Source organism: Lonchura striata, chromosome 17, assembly GCF_046129695.1.
Source record: "Lonchura striata isolate bLonStr1 chromosome 17, bLonStr1.mat, whole genome shotgun sequence".
Lineage (NCBI taxonomy): Eukaryota > Metazoa > Chordata > Aves > Passeriformes > Estrildidae > Lonchura > Lonchura striata.
The window spans coordinates 8,116,575-8,139,644 of NC_134619.1; the positions used below are offsets into that span (position 1 = coordinate 8,116,575).

The 23,070-nt window shown below is 45.5% G+C and overlaps 1 protein-coding gene across 1 annotated transcript in view; it reads right to left on the bottom strand.

Moving 5' to 3' along the window:
- The window catches only part of CTNNBL1 (catenin beta like 1), a 46,930-nt gene extending 24,268 nt beyond the window's left edge, over positions 1 to 22,662 (bottom strand). Inside the window, exons 1-10 of the mRNA XM_077787011.1 lie at positions 22,519 to 22,662; positions 14,972 to 15,160; positions 12,713 to 12,819; positions 11,732 to 11,873; positions 8,044 to 8,139; positions 5,757 to 5,850; positions 4,948 to 5,039; positions 2,295 to 2,367; positions 1,964 to 2,022; positions 1,145 to 1,293 (exon numbers count right to left, since the gene is read on the bottom strand). Coding sequence (XP_077643137.1) covers positions 1,145 to 1,293; positions 1,964 to 2,022; positions 2,295 to 2,367; positions 4,948 to 5,039; positions 5,757 to 5,850; positions 8,044 to 8,139; positions 11,732 to 11,873; positions 12,713 to 12,819; positions 14,972 to 15,160; positions 22,519 to 22,548 — 1,031 coding nt within the window. The 5' untranslated portion in view covers positions 22,549 to 22,662. The remainder of the gene's footprint in view (positions 1 to 1,144; positions 1,294 to 1,963; positions 2,023 to 2,294; positions 2,368 to 4,947; positions 5,040 to 5,756; positions 5,851 to 8,043; positions 8,140 to 11,731; positions 11,874 to 12,712; positions 12,820 to 14,971; positions 15,161 to 22,518) is intronic.
- Between the last annotated feature and the right edge of the window lie 408 nt (positions 22,663 to 23,070).

A 23,070-nucleotide genomic window follows, 5' to 3' on the forward strand; every position in this document is an offset into this window, starting at 1 on the left:
ACCAATCCCAGTCAAACTGTAGAATCTACAGATTGAAGCCTTGGAAACTCTATCAGACAGAGCTGCTGCTGGCAGATCCATCACACTCTGTCCCTCCCAAACCCTTTGCAACTACTATGGGGGGCAAAATGCAGCCAAGGAGAAATTTTCCTCTTGTTATAATTTTCCAGCTGGAATCCTGTGCAGAGAGTGGTAAACAGTAGAGTCAAAAAACGGGTAAAAAGCTCTTAAAAATCCAAACACTGAATCCCACCCACATGGCACAAGAACTCCAACTAATTAGTTCTGCAAGGCTGGTTTAGCAGCTTAGGACTCCAGGCAGAGGGAGGCCTCCTTCCCGTTCCTAGTTTTGGAGCTTTTCCTTAATTAGCCTCAAGAAAACCCAGTGTTCCTATTTGAATAATCCATGTTGGGTTATTTATTCAGTTCCCTGCTGCTGCACATTCCCCAGCCCTGAGCTGCAGGAGTTCAGCATTTCTGGCTGGTATTTGCTAACCCGCCAGCACACATCTTGGCACTCTGGGGACAGCCAGACAGAGCCCACTGTGCCCTCCCACAGCTCTGGGGAGCCCGACAGCCCAGCAGACACAACTCAGTGCCAGCCCAGCAAGGAAAAGTGAAGAAAGAGCAGAGAAGCCCCAGAGGTTCAGGGTGTGACAAAGCACAGCACAAGAAATACAAACTTGTTCCCCACTCACAGAAGTAATTTTGTATCAGCATCCACAAAAAATTCAGCAGCTCAGAGGCTACACAACATAGTGGAGCCTGAACTGGGGAAAAAAAGGGAAACAGGTTTTCCCTAGGGACATCCAAAAGTCCTCTTCTGCCTTCATAGGGGTCCTTTAAATCCTCAGAGGGTTTACCTGACCTACAGCATTCTCTGTGGCAGACACCCAGATGAAATATCTGCCACTTTCCAGCAGCCACTGTGGCAGCCTCAGCTCTTAGGAAATAAAGTTAGAGACAAAGAGTGGAGATTCCATGTCTGAGAAAGTCCAACTTACTTACCTGCTGGAAAAAAACAGAAAGAGAAGACAGACAAATATCCTAACACAGAAGTTTTAAAATAAAACAACAAATATCTAGCTAGAACATGTATTGGCACATCAAAAGCAGGAGGGAAATCACAAGGCTAATGAGGTACCTGAGCATCAGATTCATCAGCTGCAGCCCCTCACCCTTCAGGAAGCGATCACGGTTGGAGCTGAGCATTAGGCAGGAGCAAAGGGAGTCAAACAGGTTCTCCATCATTTCCTGTTCCTCTGCTGTACTTGGATTGTGTCGTTTAAACACCTGAATGACAAAGAAAGCAAAATTACCCCCAAACACTGGGCTGTGCTATTGCAGAACACACATGAAGAGTTTGCACCAAAAGCTCCAGCACCTGACAGGTGTCAGCCAGTGATCACACAGGTCACTGCTGCACCCTCTGCAGCTGCTGCCCTTGGCTGTCCTGACTGTGCATGCACAAATGTGCAGCAGCCTGATGCAGGATTTAAAGGATAATACACAGGGCCTGGAAGGAGAAGGGCAAATTCACACTCAAAAATATGGATAAGCTTATTACCAGAGATTCCTACACAATTAATGCCTGAGTGTGGTGCAAGCAGCACTGCCTGAAGAAATATAAGTGAGCTAGCAGCACACTACCTTCAGCCAGCTCAAACATGGGCAGCCCTGTGCTTGGAGCATGCTGAAGATGGACCAATTCCAACCCTGCCTACCTGCAACCCACCATGAAACCATAATGTAATAATTTAACTTCTGTGTACCTCAGCATTAACATCTTTATAAAAGGGATTCATCTCACTGACCATGGATGACACACCACGTGGAAGATATTTGGGGACTGTGCTTCACCAAAGATGAAGCACTGCTAGGACAGCACCCAGGATATTTTCCATTCCTCCCACCCAGCCCAGCAGTCTCCGGATGGAAGAGAAGGCATGTGGGAATTACTCACAGATAACTGCTGAAGCAGCACATCGATCCCATCCAGCTCCCCAAGCAATTCTCTGTTGTCTAGACAGAGGTGGGGGGAAGGGGGAAAAGAGAGAGAAAAATGAAGCTAACTGTCAGATTTTACAGCCATCTAACACTGATACATCAGCAAACAAAATCAATACAGCTTGACAGAGCACAAAAGCTGCAGAGAAAGAGAGGGTGGAGGTGAGGGAGCACATGGGGGAGAGTTAAGCCAGCAAAGGAGAGCTGGAGGCAAAAAAGGGCTGCTGTGATCTGAGAGAAGCTTGGATTCTGCCCTCACTGACAGAGATATGGTAGGCATGGCTCACCATCATTATTCTGGAGCAGAATCGCCAGCACCTCACTGCAGTACAGCTTGTTGGCATCAAAAGGCATCTTAGCCTGTGGGGGAAGGAACAAGAGACCCATCAGGGCACGGCTCTCAGCATCTCATTGATTTGAAGAACACATTAATCAAAGCATCAAACGTACAAGCAGCCCATAACATAAAACACAACTGCAGTAATTCTGCAGTTTTCCTCAGTGACAGAACAGCAACAATTCTGATTCAGGGGTGATAGGAGGTGCATGTGGGTTCATGCACACATGTAGAAGGTCCACCGTGATTCTTCACACGGTTCTATATCACTAAGTCTGGCCAAAACCCTCAAAAACCCTAAGAACAGTCTCCAGTTGTTTGCCACACAGAATCTCTTTCCTGTGATTTATTTTCCACAATGTTACGTGGGTGCATGGTGCTTATCCCTGTTCTGGAAGTCTGCACCTGTCAGCAAAACCAAAATTTGAGAACATACATCACAATAACACTATATAGTAACTGCTAGAGTTTCCTGTGAGGATCAGAGTGTGACAGTAGGAAGAACATGAGATGGGTTTTGCCTGCACAATCACATAACTTCCATTTCAGATATTCCCTCCATCCTCAAATATGCTAAAGAAGTCATAATGAAATGAAAATGCTGAATTTGAACCCCCCTCAAAAAACCCCTAGAGTGGATTCTGAACTGGATCCAATATTTTGGTGTTCTGCCAAAGCTGCTTCATCTACAGAAACAGACTGAACATTAACCAATTAGATAATAATGCAACCTGGTTTACTGAGCGATTCATAAAATAAAACAAGTTTAAAAATCATCAGTTACCAGCTATTTATACTCCACTGTTCAAGAAGGGAAAAAGCAGAAGTCCTAGGCTTAAAACATAGCATTTGTCACCCAGTTTTTTCCCCAAACACACAACTCCCTGCAGCATGGTGGCCAGTCCTGCCTATGCAGGGCAGCTGGGCCAATCATTCCACCCCACTGCCATGGAACAGAGCATGGTGTGCAAGCACACATGGAAATATGGAAAGCAGGAAGACCCCAAACACCACCAAGTATTGACTTTAAATAAAGTTTTTCATTCCATATGATCCCAAATAACTCTACAGAGGATGGTATTTACAGCAGCCAGGTGACACCTCCAGGCAGACCGTGGAGGAGAGGGGAAGCTGCTCAGTGCTGTACAGCCCTGCCAGCTTCTGCCATGGGTACCAACTGCTGCCCTGCAAATCCTGGGAAACAGCATTCTGATCTCCTAAGATTGCACACATCATCAAAGCCTGCTTGTGTTTGCAGAAGCGAGCTATGAGCTCTCCACCTGAGCCTTCAGATGCAGCTCTGACAGTCACAATACAATTATAAGACCTGAAATGTTGTCAGGAAACAGAAAGTGATGCTCTGTGCTGTGTGCCAGATGTCCTCATCACTGCCCAGACAGAACTCTGATCTTAAAATGTATCCCACAGACATTCCACAGCAGCTCTACCCAGCTGCTGAGATCCTGGGTTAATCCCAAACACATCTGTCAGGGAAAGAGATTCAAGACCAAGCACTGCCAAGAGCCAAAACACCTGGAGAGGGGTTTGTTAGCTCCCCACAACCCTGTACAGGCAAGAAAAAGCCCTGCCTGATCCTACATCCCAAACCTAGGAATTAACACAGCCAGGGAACCCAAGAGACACACCCTGCACAAGCTTGGAATGACATTGAGCATTCCCGTTCTGTGGCACCAAGCAGGGGAATCCTAGTTGGGATTATTTTGCTTTCCTGAGTTTTTCAGTCTTTCAGCTGCCACAGCAATGCCAAGGCAGGCAGCAGTACCTACCTGCCAAGACCAAAATTAATTTCACTTTTTCTTTTTAAGCAAAGGACATAATTACGTTACTACCTGTAGTGAGAAATTACAGATTACTTCTACTAACAAGGATGTGAAGTGCACAGAGGGGTACCTGCACTTACACAGCTGATGGAGAATTTCTGGAATTCAGAGGCTTTCTAATCATGCAGACATTTAAGCACGGAAGTACTAATGCCTTACTGACAGGTTAGAGAACAGCCAGAATTTCCTTGCTATATTTCCTTTACTATTTCTGTGAGAGGGCTGAGCTATCCATTCTTTTTCTACAGCATTTTCCAGTGAAAGTTTAGGCATTTTCTCACACAAGACAGAGTTAAAGTGTGTAACTCGCTGTCAAAGGACGCAGTGTATGAAAAGCAGCTTTTAATTTAAAAGGCAATTAGCTGAGTTCAAAGCAAAAGCCGCCCCCAGCAGCATTTAAACACAGACATCACTTAAAACTCAAAAATTGTTAGAAATGTGGCAAGCAAAGGCCATTGAGTGGTTAATATTAGTGTCCCCTCTCACTGGTCAGCTTTCATAGTCCTACAGATCTCACACATGGAAATCAAACATATATGAATCATATGAAAAGATAAAAGAGACAATTTCTACTGCAAGCCATTTATAAAGACAAAACCTAAGTGTGCGTCTTTAAACTAAAACTGCTGAGGGCATACACCCTGAACTACAACTTTTTGTCCTTAACTGAGCTTTTATAATACACACAAGCACAACTGGTTTTTCTTAACCCAGTTTTTTGTGCTAACTAGTCTGTAGAAGGAAAGTGAGAAACCAGCTCACCTTCAGCCTCTTGAGCAGCCACTGCATGAGGCCCTGCTGTGCAGCCTCCGTGCACATCTCCGGCCTGAACTCTGCCATGTTCTCCACAATTCCTGGGAAGAAAGACACAGAAAACAGATGATTTTCCCCATCAAAAATTACAAATCTCATGTTTCCAGTCTCTCTCATTCTTACAGTCCTGGGAGATTACAATCCCAAAGGACTGCAAGGAGTGGGTGACAGTCTGACTGCCAGCAGCGGCACCACCCTGCAATGGTTCTGTGCCATGCAAAGATCAGGCAGCAGAGAGACAGTTATGTCCTCCCATGAATTGCAGATGTTTTACTACCTGAAAGTTAAATATATTGTTAAAACAGAAACAAAGTATAGCTCACAGATATGTTAATAATAAATAAAGGGAGCACTTTCCTGGAGGTTTTTAAAAGCTGTGTAGATGTGGCACTTTGAGACGGTTTAGTGGTGGCCTTGGCAGTGCTGGGTTAATAGCTGGACTCAGTGATCTTAGAGAGCTTTACCAACCTAAACAGTTCTGTGATTGCCTCTGGTGCAGTGCAGTGATCCATGTATCTGCACCTCCCAACACAATTGGTTTGGGAAGAGGCACCTTTCATGTAGCCATGCAACAAAGGACAAACTCTGGCTCCAGGGAGGAGTGATTCCAAGCTGTGCTTGAATAAAAGCTGTACCAGATGCTGTATTGCAATGCTGGCAGTCCAAGAGAAAAAGAGGAGGGGGGAAAGGAAGGGATAACTCACATCCCTAAGTACAAACCACAGAAAGAAGCAAGGGGCTGTGCAGCAGCCACTTACCCAGGGTGTTGTGGACACCATCAGCCTCCTCTTTCACACTTTCATCCAAGCGCTCTAAATTCTGGACCAACAAGGCCACGACCTGGCCCTCCACCTAAATCCCCAGGGTCATGGAAAAGATAAAGAGATAAGAAACAAAAATTAAAAGAAGACAACGAAGGAAACACCCTGCCAAACATGACCAGAAGACATGAACAACCCTGCTGCAAAATCTCAGAGGAAGTGAAGGAATTGCCTGTAAATCTGTCATTATGTTTCCTCTAATTAATGAAACAACTTTTGTATTTCAGATTAAACAGAACACCATCAAGAGTGAAACATGCACCTTGTCACAGTTTTATTTCCTGAACCAGCCTGATTTATAATCTCTCAGAACTCTGAAGCATGAGGCTCACATACCACTGTGGATGGGAGAATTGCCAGTTCTGTGAGCAGCTGCACTCCCAGCTGGTCACTGCTGCCTGCCTACATTGCTGCTGGACCCTCCACCTAACAGGTACAAAAAGCTGACAGAATAATGCTCACACCCACAGATCCAAACCCAAGAGTTGAACTGTCACCAGCTGAAGTCCTGCAGTTAAATCCTCTCAAGATGAATGCACCAAGTTGACTTCAGTGAGTTAAGGAAAACTATAGAGGCAGGAGGGAGTCCCAGAATCACAGAGCTCACACCCAAAATACACCTTTAAAACGCAAATTGGAAGGAGTCCCATCTTGACTCTGGCAAACTTTCCACTGTGAACATGAGCTTAGAACAGTTAAACAAAATAACATTACCAATTCAAACACTCTTAACCAGCTTTCAGCCCAGTAAATATGTGGAAAAAACACATAATATGGGCCACTGCTGAAAAGTAAGCAACAATCTTCAAATACCCTACAACCTTTTACTTACTACTTTCTTTTAAAAGAGAAAAAGTAATCTAAAAAGCAGATATCTAAACATTTCTCCCAAGATAGGCCTGACCTGTTTCTTTCAAGCAGGACAATGAAACCTCTAAACATGGCTATTATCAGTGGGCTGGTGACAATGAAAACAGAAAGAACTTCACTTGATTTACTACCTCTCCACATATTTTATATAAAACATCTTCTCTAGCAGCTCTTCTCTCCCATTTCCTTCACCCAGCAATCTCTCCACCAAGGCAGAGTAATTAACAATAGCCCAGAGGCCAGCTGGAGGAACTGGGCTCTGGGCACTGTCATTAACCTCTGGAAAGTAACATTATAGTGACTGGACAAGGATTGTAGGAGAAAACAGAGCAGCTAAACAAAGCAAACAAAAGAAAAACTGTTATTTCCTATCTTCCAAATTCAACACAATAGTTACAGAACTAGACACAGCCATAGCGACACTCAAAGACAGCAATTCACCAGTTCCAAGGTAGGACAGACCTGTAAAACTCATGTTTGGCTGGGCATCACCTCTCTGGAGGGCTTGGTACTCCCCTTCTGCAGCCAGGGAGTGGGAGGCATCCAGCACAAACACCAGGAAAAGGGGAAATCCACCCCCAGAGAGGCCAAGAGGCACTCAGCAAGTTAACTGTGCAAGGAACACTTAATCCCAACCAATGCATTTCCTACCCACCTAGGTAATTTTCTGGGTTGGTTCACTCTCTATGCAAAAAGAGATCCTTTTTCCTGGACCCTCCTCCACCCTTAAAATTCATCTACTCTGCTATATGAAAACTTTCAAGTTTTTACTTCTTGTTAAGAAAAAATCCCACCGTCACCAACAGATACCCCAGTTCAAGCCCAGATTTTTGGGCTTGAAAAAAAGAGTTACTGGGTAGAAGACAACCAGTCTCCTGTGCAAGAGGTGAGACTGAAAGATCACAGGGGTATCACTGTCCTTTGGGTAACAAACTTCAGTTCTCCTTGAGTGAACCCAGGTCACACTTTTTCGCGGGAGAGAAGAGCAATGCAAATAAAGCTCCTGTTTTCAATGGGACACTGTCCAAGTCATAAATATTATTACTTTGTTCTCCCTCCCTGCACCAAAAAAATCTCCCAGCCCACATACATCGTGCAATATGACAGTGCTCCTTCCAAAAAAGAAGTGATGCAACAATGTGCAAATGGTGCAACCACCCACTCCCCAGACTCTAGCATTATTTCAAAAACACTCATCGTGGTCTCAGGTTCAGAGAAAGCTTCTCCTGGCTATCTCCATCATGATGTTGGCAGCAAAGACACCCAGAGCTGCAGATAGCAGGATGGGTCAGTGTTCATTGCTGGGCTGAGGCAGATGTTGAGGCACTGAAATAATCTGGGGTTTCCTACTTACAAGAGCGTCTATGAGGACTTCAGCTCCTTCTTCACTCTCATGGAGAGTATCAATATCAGTCAGCTCTTGCAGCAAGTCAACCACAGCTATGGAAACATGTATTGGGTGTTAAGGACAACCAACAGGGAGGCAAATACATTTAGTATCAATAGCAGATGGCTCTTAGGCCAGTGTGTTTATGACACAACCCCAAAGCAACTGGCAATACATTACCAGTGAGGTGATAAAATGCATTACAATCATAGCAGCAGGGCACAGGATACCAGACACAAGAGCACACAGACTACTGCAGCAGACCTTTCCCAGAAGCACTAAAATTGGGGAATCTGAACAATTAAGAATGATAAAAACAAATGTGATTCTGTGCTTCCCGTATCAGGCAATTTTACTGTTTCTTCATGGTAGTTACTTATTTTTTTCAAATCAAACATGCTGGAGTTGGTCTAAGGAGGCACCATCTTGCATTGTCAAGACTGAACACAAGCAAAGAGAAATGAGTTATAATAATGTGATTTGGGTATTCTGCTCTCAGTGATAGCCCTGCTAACCTGATACACACATGCCCCTAACGAGGGCACCGCCGGCAGCAGGAGCATCACCCCCCTCTGCCCAGCCCAATTAGGGCAGCACACTCCTCAAACCGCAGCCCTCGCAGGAACAGCAGAGCTTCTGCCAGCCCAATTTTCACTCATTAACTCTGGGCTGCATAACACACAGCTCCCCTGCCTGCTGCACAGCTCCCTTGTACGACAAGACGTATTCCAGCTCATTAGACCCACTTCCCTATTCTCTCAGACACACTGATCAATCCTGCCAGCGTCCCAAGGGCAGAGCAGGAGACGTGGTTTTCTGAATGTCCTAAATAACCACTCTGTGATGGATTTCTCTCAAGTGCCCAGGCTGACAAAGCGGTTCCCAGGTCTCCTATTTGTGCATTTGCTCAGACACAAAAGCAGCAACAGGAAAAGTATTTTCATCTGTCTTTTCTTAGTGAGGTTCAGCTGTGTGCTGGAGCTGGCTGGAGAGGTGAGCTCTGCAAGAAAGAGCCAGGACTTTCTGCTGGACAAGCTGCAGGCAAATCACCAGTGTGTCACTTCAGCCAAGTGTCACCTGAGCAGTGTCACTGCAGTAACAAAAGCTAATCACATATTACACTGCACCAGCAAGAGCAAAACCAGCAAGTCAACAGAAGGAATTCTTATCTTCCTTGGCACTCATGGGACAATTTGCAGAATATTTCGTTCAGCTGTGGGCTCTCCAATAAAAGAGAGGCCTTGACAAACTGTGCTTGGGAGAGCAGAGGACCATTGAGGTGGTCTGGGGGTTAATACAGGATGCATGAAGACCAATTGAGGGAATGGGGTTTCATCAGCTCGTGTGAGAAAAAGCTCAGGGAGGAATCAGTTGAAGATTTCTGCTGTCTCCTGGGTGCTACAAAGATAACTGAACCAGGCTCTTTTGAGAATGCACAGCAAAGAACTCCGCAGAGTTCATCATGCAGGGCATTCCTGTCTGGGGAGCTTCTGTTGAGGCTTGCAGTGAGAGTATCAGCTGTCCTATAAAATTTAGGAGATAGTAAAGCAAAGCCTCGCTTGAGGCTTTCATGTCTTTCGTTAATAAAATCTTGTTGGTGATCATCTTTCATTCACATGTTTTGTGTAAAACTGTATGAATCATTCAGCAGATTATTTGCTCCCCCTGGACATTGCTTTTGTCTCCTTGCATTAGTCCCTCAAGACACCACATTTAAATTGCATGTGAAGAGCCATTTGTTTAGTTCTCTCCCATTTGTTTTAACAAAATATCATTAGAAAACCTGAGCCGTATCAATTCAGCTTTATGTCTAGATGCTTCACTTCAATAGAGTTTCTACCCTGTATGTAAGCAGCAGCACTCTCTGCTTCCAATGGAGCTCAAAACACTTCAGCAGTTTTATAACAAGAAATATACTTTTCCCAAAATTGCAGTTCTCAAGCCAAATTCCTACCTATAAACTCACTGACCGGCAAGTTGCAAACCAAATAAAAAGAGTTCACACTGGAAACCCTGACAAATCTTTGACAGCAGCAGTGACCCCAGCACAAAGCTTTCCACGGCAGACAGGACAAAACAAGCTGTACTCTGGTGCACTTTATCTGGAAAACAGCTCTGCTATCCAAGTCAATATTCCCACAGTTCCTTTTTTCCCTATGAATGAGAAATTCAGTATAAAAGCACATAGTACAAACAAGTCTGTGGTGTCTGGTATAAAATAAGTAATTAAACTACAGTAACCACAAAATTGGATTTGCATGGGAGGAGCTTCCCCCTGTACAACATAAATTGTTCACAATTATTTGAGAGCCATTTCCTTGCAGATCGTGGATAAGGAAAGCTGTGGGGTTTACTGTTTTGCAGGGATGAGCATTCACCACATCAAGGCTCCACCTGATGCAAGTCAAAATACCCAAATACAGTGCTCGCTAATATAAACTGGCATGCAATAAAATATTTATGTCTTGGTTTTTTAGCTTCTGATCACTGCACCCACTTAGAAAGAATGAATTATGAATTCTCAATAGATGGTGCTATAAAGAAAAGTGCTAAAGAAGAAAACCAAGATCTGTGCATCAGACCACAACATGCAGCACTAACAGGCCTTTTCACATTGTATATTCCAAAACACCTCAGGAAAGCTGGTAAGTGTTATCTCCTGCTTTACACATAAAGAAGCAAAGACTAAATTACCTTCCTAAGGCCATGGATCAATAAAAATGGAAAAAGGACTGCCTGAGTCTCAAGTCGACATGCAGTGCCCTTTCCACAGGGCTTCACTGCTCCCTCCACCCACAGATATTTTCAGGACACAGACATGCAATCTCTCAAGTCATGTAACAATTTTTCAGCTTAATCTGCTGTAGAATATTTTACAAGCCAAGTGGTCTGAGGTCTGCTTTTACAGACTGCACAGCAGGGAGCTGGGCTTAGTGCCAGTTCCCAGCTGCCAGCTAAGCATCAAGGCACCAGGATACTCAAAAAATGGCACTGTTTTTGATCAACATTACCAAAATGGGAAGCTCTTTCTCAGATGCCCTCAGAAGTACAAGAGCCAGGTGCACAGAGGGATCAGGGTCAGTGACACAGGACCTCACTAAGCATGGAAATGCAATTTTCTCTGGATATGTACTTAACCAGGGGGGGCACCCACAGCCTTGAGCTCTGTGCACACTAAACCAAAGGTATGGGCACATGAAGAGGGCACATTCACAAACTAAGGTGAAGCATGTAGTGAGCCAGCCCATGACAAACAGCTGACAGCCTGAAAGCTCAGCTTTCAGCAAGAAGGGGGGAAACATTTTTATTGGGGCTATTTCAAAGTTTGCAGTTTGAGATTATCACTGCTAAGCCCAGGCCTTCACTTCTCCTCTGCTGCTCATCTGCTCACACTCCTAACACTGCCACTCAAAACTAGATGAAAGGGTCATAAAACAAGAAAGGAGAATAACAGCAGTGAAAAAAAAATCAGAATCAATATTACTTGAACAAAGAGGGTTTTCACTGGGAAAAAAATGAAAAACCAACACATAAATTCAGTATGGTAGGAAGAGGAGAAAAACATCTACAGAAGCCTGGGAAAGAGGATATGAGAGATTACAGAAAAGTCTGTAGAAAGCCTCTCCCATGAGAGCTGCTTTAACAACTGAAGGATATCTGTGTTGTCATGTCCCAGCAGCCCAAGCAGAGACTGCACAGCATTCAGCTCCACCAGCAGGTGATACAGGCCGGGCATCGTCGCAATCACGTGCATTTCCTGAATGATGTCATTTAAATCCAGCTCTGACTCCATAAACCTGAGGCAAAACAAAAAAGGGTAACAAAAAAGCAAGAAGACACCACTACCTTCCAGGAGACACTACGTGGGACTTGTCACCCCAGGTGCACATGGCACCAGTATTTCTATCTTCCCTGTCCTACACCTGCCCCTTGAAGTCTAATCCTGTGGCAGCATAAACATTTCTACTGTATCATTTACATAGAGTAAATAAGCAGATTTATTCCAATTTTGTAAATCAGTTCTAGAATTTCAGGAAGAAATTAAAATCAAGATGCTGCAGCCACACATGAGAAAACCTGCAGAGAAAATTCTGCTCAGCGCTGCACCTTCCCTAGCTAGCACATATTAGCATGTGGGTTGTATGTGTCTGGAGTCCATAAAAATAATCTGGGTAAGGGAAAGGACAGCAAACTGGACAAAAAATAATGGCATTGAACTGTAGGAAGAAGTCCCTTTAATGTGAATAACAGAACACCTTGAAGGGAGGAAGAGACTTCAAGAACACAAACACACATCTGGCTCTCTGAGACCATCCAGCTGTTTTGCTCACCACAGTACTGGGAACATTAAATTATTTCCTCCCCCCACAGACCTCTGGCTGGTATGCAAGCACAAACCTTCACAACAAATGAGAGAATGAAACCTTTAATTATAGCTGATGGTAGTTTTTGTGCTGCCAGCCATATATTGACCCCACTAGAGTCTCAACAAAGCCATTTTTAATTTAAAAAGTCAGTTTCAAATAATATTTAGAAGAACTACAAGGCAATAACTGCCATTACATAAGCCTTATGTAACTGAAAACACCTCTATATTCCAGAAAATCGAAGGAAAAAAAGTTAAGTATAGTCTTACTTCTCTGGATTATCAGGAAACTTGATCCGCAGCTCCTGGTTTTTGTAGGATCTCTTCTCAAAGGTGAGAATCATCTTCTTCACTGAACTTTCATCCAAAGGTTCCTCCTGACCAAATGAGAAAAGGCAGAAAAGTGAGCTTTGGATGGCTAGAGAAATATCAGCAATGTGGTGGGACTGCAGCCAGGCCCAGGGCCCTGGGAATTCCAGTCACCTCTGGAATGTCACTGCTGAGAGCTGCCAAACACCTCACGTGCCATCACTACCCACTCCAGCTCAGACCTCGAGCTGCTCTTTTACACCTGCTATAAACTGGCACCACCAGTTCATATCGAGGTTTTTTTGCTTCTGACAGAGCAAACCTGCACTCACAGCCTGTGCCCAGGGAGAGCCTCTCTGCAGAAGTCCCTTGCTGTGCTATTGCTTTTTGTAAGTCTACATTTAACTGCCCCGAATTTATGTTCTTCCTCATTTTCCTCACTTGGATAAGCTTTCACTGCTATCTTAAAGCCTTTTCCTGAAGAAAAAAAATAAATCAATATTCTACTCTAGTATTTTCTCTTTATTTTGTAAATGCTCCTAAGGTCTTTCTCAGCTGGAGTTGTATATTTACTGTACAGCAGCAATGCAACCTCGGCTGCCTCTCTGACACCTACAAACATTTTCCTTAGTTTATGACTTTAATGCACTTCTTTTATTAAAAAATTGATGATATAGATTTCCCTGTGTAACCTCTTCCCTCTCCTCTGACTGTGTTACAACCACTATTTAAGAGAAGCTCTCAAAACAAAAACCAAGCCAGACACCTTCCCATCTTTAGCCAAGTTTTGTGCCCATCCCCTGCTCAGGATTAAATCAAGAGCTGCTGCTGGTGTTGCAGATTCTTTGGTCAGTGACTCTAATCAGGAATCTGGTATGAGATAGAAAACTTCCATTTCTTCAGCAAACTCCATTACAGTAACAACACCAGCCCCAGCCTTCAGTTATGATTGGATTTCCTCTGCTCCTTTGCCCAGCCTGTCTCATTGCCATCCCACTCATGTCACCACCCCATTCAGCCAATCAATACTACAGTGCCCAAAGCATTCTGCTTGCAGTGGGATTTCAACCCACACATGCTGACACTGCTTCCTTCTGTTCCCTTTGATTCTTTGCTTCCTCTAACACATATCACTATAATATCTCCATTAGGATCTGCTTTATATCTTGTATTGAATTTGCATTCAGTATTGCAGTGTCCTACAGATTAGCTTCTTCACATCAAATTTACTGGGACAAAGCACATTTTAATGGCACTTATATTAACTGCAGTCCAAAGTAATAAACAAGAGATTTGAGTTCTATAGAAAGCCTGGACTTTCAGCCTTTATATTGTCTGGCTGCAAGGACTCCACTTGACAAAGATGAGGGACTGGCACACTGCAGGAATCCACAAGACTCCAGCCAGTCAGGAGGACTCTTCTCTCGATCCATCCTCCCTGGAGTTGAAATGCTACAGAAATCCTGCATTATCTTCCTCTGCTATCAGCAACAACTGTCATGGCAATAGTTCAACATCAAAAAAAGAGGGAGATTCCCAAAGACAGATGTTGGCAATGCTGTATACAAAGGACAATGATATTTTACAAAACTACACAATTCTGCAGTGGTGAATATCACTTGGTTTTTTATCAAACAGGACACAGGCAGCAAGAAGCAAATATCTTCTAGATTTATACCAATCCATGTGTCACATTTATAAAGTGATCTTTTCCCTGGCCCTTGGCAGAAAGGCCAATGCAGCATTGGATTTCTGTCTCCAAGGCTTGAAATCACTTACCCTTGACAGCTGCCACCCCCCTCCTCTGACCTAAGACCTTTCTTGTACAGAAGAATGTTTGTTTATTTGCTGCTGCTGCTGCACAGCTAGAAAGAGGGGGAGAAGCTGCATGGTTGGAGGTACAGTCAGGAAATTGGTTAGAACACAGAAACTGTTTCCTAAAAATATACTGTAGAAGGTGATCTGGGTATTCTCAGACCAAAAAGAGATTAGATTTGAAAGCCCTCTCCCTTTTGCCCCTGCTTTAAATCTGCAGCTGATATGTTTGAGAAATCTGAAATTAATGAACACCCCGCAGGGCAGGAAAGCAAACCCACAAGCTGTATGAGCACAGAAAAATCACGTTAAGCCTCCCCACCTACGTGGCAAGTAATGGAAATCACAGAGAAGGGGTTTGGGGTTTGATTATTTCCACTGCCTCTTCTTTCTCAGAGGACTTACTTCCTCATCTTCCTCTTCTCCATCCCTCTCAATTATCTGAAGAAGTTTCTTTTTCTCATCATCAGTTTCTTCCAGGGCAGCAGACTCCTCTTCCCTATGACGACCATGCTCTCGGGCACTGGCTTGTTTCCGACGTGCTTTGATTTCCTCTTCCTCTTCATCACGGGGTCTTTTTGTGCCTCTGTTAGGCTGAAGTCAGAGAAATAAAAGGTGAATGAATACAAGTGTTTAGTGACCCTTGCAAACCAGAATACCAATATTACAAGCCATACTGAGGAAATTCTTACAAGTTTAAAAGATTTGCTTACACGACACTTAACAACTCTGAAAACTGGAAAGGAAATTAATTTAGTGAAGTGGAACATCACATGAGTAGATGAATGCCTCTGCCAAGAGCTGTGTCAACATCCTACCTTCTTTGATCTATGAACACAATTCACGGGAAAATATCTTCATAGACAGCAAGGACAAGGAGTGCACAGACAAGGAGTGGCTGAACAGCCCTGCTCAGTGGGGCACAGCTGCCCATCAAGGAACCCCAGTCTGCTGACTCAGCTGAGACAACCCCACATTTCACAGCCAGCAGACTCATAAGCTCAGCAGACAGCAGGGAAAGATAATGTTTTACCCACAATGTATACAAGATTCTATTGTATTCCTGTGTGCCTCCCGTTTCACCCCCACCCTTCTGTCTCAAGTAAAAGCAGAATCAGCCCAACTCAGAGTAGGCAGGACAAGGAATACTGCTGCTTGCTGCAGCTCTGCAGGGGCTTGGCACTGGATTAAACAGTGCCCAAACCATCATGGTTTGCTTGGAACAACCTATTGTTTTATTCCACTATTTCTAGTTGATTGTCAAAATTAAAGGTAATTTGCCAAGGACAAGAAGAAGTCCATTAATCCTAATCCCATGTTTTCATTCAGGTAGAAAAGGATAAAAGCATTTGCAACAGAAGGAAAACCTTTCCCTTCAGAAACTACAAGGACATTAAATTTGGTCTCTCACATTTTTGAAGGACAATCAAGCTGGAACAGGAGTACTCTATGCTCTATAACTACAGCAAAACAAAGCTTAATTCTTTACTATTTAAAAGGAGTCTATGTATCAAGAATAATAAAATAATAACAAAAGTACTTTTACTTTACATCACTGCTCAAGCCACTTGGGAGGTGACTTTGTAACCTCATTAGGTCTAACACATGTCCATCGTAATTTATAAAACACCACCTGGCAGGCAGCCCCTACTCTTCTGCTCTGTGGGACCTTTTGCCTAAAATGGCAAAAGTCACACCAGGCTTCCATGAACACAGACCCTGCTTTTATGTGAGACCAACATCCTTCTCGTGTTTGATCCAAAGAAAGGTGCAGAGGAAATAAATGACAGTCATTCTCCCACAAGGCCTGGCACTAGTGTGACCATCAAGATGGGAATTTCCAGCTCCCTGGCAGGTTAGGAACTTTTGGGCTGCAGAGGGTAATAAACCTTCCAAGCTCCTAAGGGAATCCAGCTGTGGTTCCAGTTCCACCACTCACTGCACCAGTGGCACAGCCCAATGACAAGCTGGTAAATCATCTGCTCCAGAGAAAATGCTGCTTTCAGGAGATGTAAAAAAATAAAGCCCCCTGCTGCCAGCCCCAAAAAGCACATGAGGAGTTAATTATAGTTAAGAAGCAGGCCAGACAGCAGCCTGGCTGGGATCACCTTGTTTTCAGGGTTACCACCTTGTCACCACTTGAGGAAAGATGCAGAATCAAGTTTCCCAGACAACACATTAGCACAAATCAGAGCTGTATCTGCTCGCTCCCAGGCAAACCTGCTCAAGCTCTGTTATCTGTCTCCTTTCTCCCTATATCTTCTCTGCCATTTCCATTACAGATGGTACATTCCTGACTTAAAACCCTTCTAAAGTGCCTCCATGCACTTTTAAAGCAGTTACTCAGCTCATAATTCAATAGCCATGACGTGGAAGCATACCCAGAGATTCTGTGAAATGAAAAATTTATTTGCTTGGAGGGTTTTGTGGATTTGGTTTTTTTTTTTTTTTTAAGCAGATTCCTATTACTTATCTTCTAGGTACATTAAAATATAATTTCACATAGATCCATTTGGAAAAAAATGTGTCATTGACAACAACTAATAATTCAAACACTCCCTGAACAACCAGCAACCCCATAAAAAGAATAAGGAAAAGGTGCTCTTCTAAATGACATGATGCAAGGAAAAAACTTCAGTAAATCCACACTCCTTACTCAATGTCCTTGATGTCACAAGAGGCCCTGCCCTTCCTAGGTCCTTCCATTCACTCCTTGGTAATACCCTACTCATCCTAAACCATCTTTGACAGATTAATGTCACAAACACAAATGCAGCAATTAGTGACATAAATCCCAAAATTTACATCTAAATCTCAACAAGATTTGTCATGGATGGTCCTACTTTGGAATTAGAATCTCAATCCTCACTCTTTATTTCTAAACATGAAAAAGGACCAAAGCCCCTGGCAAGCCTGAGGTGTAATGAGAGGCAGAGGGAACTGGGGTCTGTCAGATGCAAAGTAATGTGCCATAGGAAGGGACTGCATCCTAGAACAAAACCTAAATTAAAACTCCATCATGAAACCATTCCTATTTCCTCTGAGTACACAATCCTCAAGATCAGAATTTACACCCTTGCTTCCATCTCAATTATTTTACCCTTTTTTGTATTTATGCATTGCTGGGGGAGGCGTCTCTAACACCCAGCAGAATCATTATGATAAATCATGGAAGTGCCCCGCGTGCGATCATTAACGCTGCCAGCAGCCTGGCAATAGGCAGTAATTGAATTCCGGGCAAACGCTATTAAGCAGGCATTAAGGCTTTGCCTCTCCTTATTGATGTTATGCAAAACCTCGCTAAGAACATTCCCGTTCCCAACCAGCACTTATTAAAGCCACGAAACCAAGGCCCGAGCGGAACACCTGGGTCCTGCTCATTCCACAAGAGATGCACAGTCATGAACAGCTGATTTAAGGCAGGCATTAATTTCTGTTCATTGATTTTCATCTTGGGTTTGCATTTGTGTTTTGCAAAGGACTGTTACCAACTAGCAAGAATTAAGCCCATAGGTTGCTGCACCGAGCCTGGTGCATTTCACTGGAAAAACACACAGATTGTGTCCAAATACATTTATTTAACCAATTCCACAGCTTCACAGACATCTGCACAAGTGATGCCTTTCTGGTAGAAAAGGGAAAGTTAATCATTTGATAAACAAAATGTGGGGTTTTTTACTTAGTTGTGCTAAGGTGAATCTGGCAAGAAGTTAGAATTCATTAGAAAATGCACAAGAAAAGCATTTTTCAATTGTTATGTTAGCTAAGCTTAATTCTGTTCCTGATGAATGCAGGGCATTCACAGTAATTTATTCAGCAGGCATTTTCATTTAAATCTAACACTGATAGCACCACACAAAAACCAATGAATACAAAAGGGTTTAAAAAAAGCTAGTGTTTATAAAATATGAAAAAGTAAACAGAAGCTGGTAATTGGGAACGGGAGAATTATCTTTCCCTTTCTCTTGTAGTCCTCCTGGACTGGTTGTGTCTGTTAGCTGACAGACACTCCCTGGGGCCCAGCCTTTGGGTACAGACTTTCCCCAGACACACCTGACACAGGTCCTGGTTTATGCACTGCCAGGTAAGGCTGAGCCTGACCTCGGTGTGGGCAGCAGGAGCAGCACCAACCACGTGTGCCAGGAGGAACAGGGAAACAATGTCCTAAATCAAAGCACAATAATCTGCCAGCGCCCCTGGGCTCCCTCCAAGCAGTGATTGCACATTAATATCAGGGTTAAGTACACCACGAAATCAGAATACACATTTCTCAGAATCCTGATTGCTTCAGCCTTTGCCAAACATAAGGAAGGATTAGAGAGGTCTCAGTAGTTTCATATTATTCAGGAAATACTCAGGAGTTTCATATTACTAAGGTATCTGTTTTGCAAGTAACCTCATTACTGTGAAGCTCAGAAATTTTTTCTTAATGAAATCTGAAATAAATCTTCATAAATGATGCAGCTTCTGTGCCCACATCCCAGCCCGCTCCAAAGAGCCATCTCAGAAAGCAGCACAGCAGCTGTCAGTTTGGGATCCTAATCTCCAGAGGAATCTTCTATGACTTCCTAATTTTGTTTCCAATGTTGGTGATAAACCAGGCAACTATCAATCTCACTTTGCCATGCTTTTTCTTCCTGAGGCATGACGCACAGCACTTCTAAATGGTGCAGGGTCTGAGTGCTAAAAACTGGAAGAACTGGTACCCCAGGAAAATCAGAAATCTCAGAGACCCAAGAGCTCCAAATCACACAATCTGAGGCAAATGCAATGACAGGTGCACACTGTACCCACATGGGTACAGATTATTCATTTCAGAGGGAATGAACCCCTGTGCCCTCCAGCCTCCCTTGCGAGGCTCTGAACCACCCAAGGAACACATCAGTGAGGCACAGGACAGGGATCTTTCTTGACACCCTCTGGTTTGGTGGTCAAAGACAATCTATTGGGAAGTAAACTAGAGATTGACTTGCCACCCTGTGAGAGCACCAAGCCAGCTCTGGCAGCATGGGGCTGTACTCCAGGAGCAGAGCCAAGGGATGAGGCAGACAGCTGAGCCAATGTCGGCTCCTTTTTTTAACTGCCGCCAGGAGAGCAGCTACTGGGATAATAATTCTGTGAGCAGTCAACAACCAGCTCAGCTGAGCTGCCCCTACCATCAGATGCATCCATTACATTGCAAATTGACAGCAAATTATCCGTACCAGCAGCAGAAATGATGATGTGCCCCCGTGGATGCACAGAGATCCATCCCTGCACACACCGCCCTCAGCCCCGACAGAGCACGGGGAGATGGCCCAGCGGGTGGAGGCACATCTCACCCCATCCCTCACTGCTTCTTCTGCTACTTGATTTTACTGACATTCCAGCAAAAAATCAGCGCTTTGCAATGATCACCCACGGTGGTGAAATCTGCCTTTAATGAGAATTCAAATAATGTCCCTTATTCCCTCCCAAGACAACTGAAAGAAGACTCTGAATAGCCCCGGAGTTGGCTTTATCCTCTTAATTACCCTCTGTAATCAGAGACCAAACACGGAGGATCTGGGCAAACAGCAGCAATATTTAATCATCACTTTAGACCATCTGCAACTGTTTTGCAGCAACACGTAAAGTTTATGGATTCCTGAGCTTTGTATAAATGGCCAGGTGCTGTTTAATTGTATTTTTTGTTGCAAGAGGTTTCTTTTCCTGTTCTGGCAGACACTTGGTGCTGAATTGGTGGCACGGTGCCTGCAGTCTTCCACGCCAAGTTTGGCTCTGAGGGAGAACATCTTCTTGCTGAAGCAAGGGCACAGATTACACATTTAGAGGAGAAAATTCAAAATAGTGTAAGAGGAAAGCAATTATTTTGGGTTGTGCTGAGGGAGGTTGAGAAGACCAACTCATTTGCAGCAAGAGATTAAAATCAGAGAGCTGAGGCACCACTCCACCTCCCCGACAGCCGGTACCATCCCTCGATAAGGACAGCCAAGGAGACCTTGAGCCAGCCCAGAGCAGGGAAGCTCCCAAATCCAGGGCTGGAGTGGGCCAGGAGCTGCTGGGTGAGCTGACAAGCCACCCTCCCCTGGCCATCTTCTTCAAGCCACCCTCCCCAAAGGCAGAGCCTGACCCACAGGATGGGAGGCAGTGAAATCTGCTGCTTCCAACTATTTTTCCCCACCTCTCAGCAGGAAATGCCCTCACAGAAGGGAATCTCATTTTCTCAGAAGCAGAGCTATTTGCCTGCCTTCTGCTCCTCCACTTCTTTCACCTGTACTCACCACTGCCCCAGTTCTGGAGGTCTAAATTCAACACCACTGGCTTCCAAAGCTCACTAAAGCACCACCTCAGCTAGTGACACAAGAAGCACCTGCATTCAGCTGTGCTGCCCAGGAGCACACAGAGCCAGGACAAATCCTTCAGGAACTATTTCAGCAGCTGGCTGAAAGCTGCAGAATGCTTTTCCCCACAGCTAAGAACAATTTTAGCAGCAAGAAATGAAATTAAAATTTAGATACCCTGCAGCTAAGCAGCATTTCTTTACCTCGACAGAATAGAGCCCCCACTGTCACAAGCAATCACCCCCTGACCGTGCTGAAAGCTCATCCAAGGGAAAGCTGCACAAAATCCAAGTGAGCAAAGCAAAGTGAATGGACACTCCCCTCCAGAGTGGAGGGAACCTTGGGGAGCTCACATTCTGAGAGCAAGAGAAAAAACAACCAACAAAACCCCAAACTGGAACTTGGCTAAAAAATGAGAAAATTCATTCAGGTTTACCTGTTAAACTTCTGTGTCTTAACCTGCATCCCAGACATGTAAGGGATGGCATTGTTAAGCCCCAGATGGGGTGGAGGAGGCCAAAGACTCAAAGGAATGTAAGGAATGAAAATTCTAATTTGATGTTGAAAAATCACATTTGAAGAAGATAGGGAAATACAGAAGTGGAGTAGACCTTAGACCAGCAGAGCTGTGCTGTTGGATGCAGCAGGGTGTGGAAGGATGTTTGAGACAGAGCAATCCACAGAAGGAAACATCCTGGAGATTATCAAGGAAGAATCCAGTGGAGCTCTCAGACTGCCCCAGAAACTTCAATACCATTGGGAAAACTGCTGAGAAACTTCTCAAACCCAACAGCAACTTGTCTTTTTTCCCTGAGCATCTCCAAAGAACGCATTCCCAAAGCACAAACATGGAGTGAACAGCAAGACACCCCCTTCACTTCATCTCTGTGCCCCACGGAATGAGGCACAGCAGGAGGGCACCGAGTTCCACCAGGAATTCTGCGCTCTCAGCTCGGGAGCACACCTGGCCACTCTTACACCGCCTCGGGGTGTTCTCCTCACCCAGGGAAACGCCACGGCTGCAGCCGGGCTGAGAACTGAAGCCAAGCCCGGCATTATCCCAGCCAAGGTATCCAAATGTTCCTGCAGTTCCAACCCTCATTCCCTGTTCCACAGGGAAATCTGCTCCTGGGACAATAAATCAAAACTCGGTACCTGCACACAGCGAGCCACCAGTGAACGCAGGGCGAGGGAACGAAACGCACCCAGTAAAGGAAAACTTCTATAAAGAAAACTTTTAAAAACGTATTTTGATAAAAAATGAAATTGAAAAGGTTTTGTCGTACAACAGGGAGAAAGAGACGCTGGAACAGCCACGGAAGGAGGAGAGGCCTCGCTGCAGCCCCGGCGGGCACCGATCTGTGCCGAAACGAGACCGGCGACGCTGCCGAGCCCCGGGAACCCGCTCCTACCGGGCACCGCCGCGCACAAGAAGGGGAGAGACCCCCAGAACTTAGCGACACTTTCACCAGACCCCGTGCACCGAGTGGGGCCGGTGACCCCCGCACGGCGGCCGCCCCGGGCCCGCGGCCGCACCGGAGCTGGAGCAGCATCGCTGCCGCCGCAGCGGGGCCACGGGAGCGCAGGGCACCGCGGCACCCGCAGCAGGGCGCAGCCCCCCGAGCTCACCTGGTAGCTGAGCAGCTCCCCCACGTCCATCGCACCCACCGGGCCCCGCCACCGGGAGCCTGTCGCAAACCACCGGGACCGCGCGACACCTGCCGTAAGGCAGGCAGCGCAGGCCGGGCGGCGGGGGCGCCACACTGCCGGAAAGCGAGGCGGTGGGCGCCGTGCCGGGGAGAGGCGGGGAGGGGCCACACTGCCGGAAAGCGAGGCGGTGGACGCCGTGCCGGGGAGGGAGAGACGGGGAGGCGCCACACTGCCGTAAAGCAGCGCGGCGCTGTCGCGAAGGGGAGAGGGGCCGCCGGCGGGGCCCGGGGCGCGGCTCGGGGGCTCCCCGGTGCCTCCCCGGTGCCTCCCCGGTGCCTCCCCGGTGCCGCAGGGCGGGGAGAGGCCGAGAGCGTGACACACCACCGGGGACAGGGGCGCTCGCCACGGGCGAGGCGGGCCCCGGCGCTGCCGTCCCCGCTGTGCCCCGGGCCGGGCGCCGCTGTCACGGCGGGGGAGGCGACGCCCCGCACCGCCGGGCCCGCGGGATCGGCGTTCTTTTGTGGCACGTTC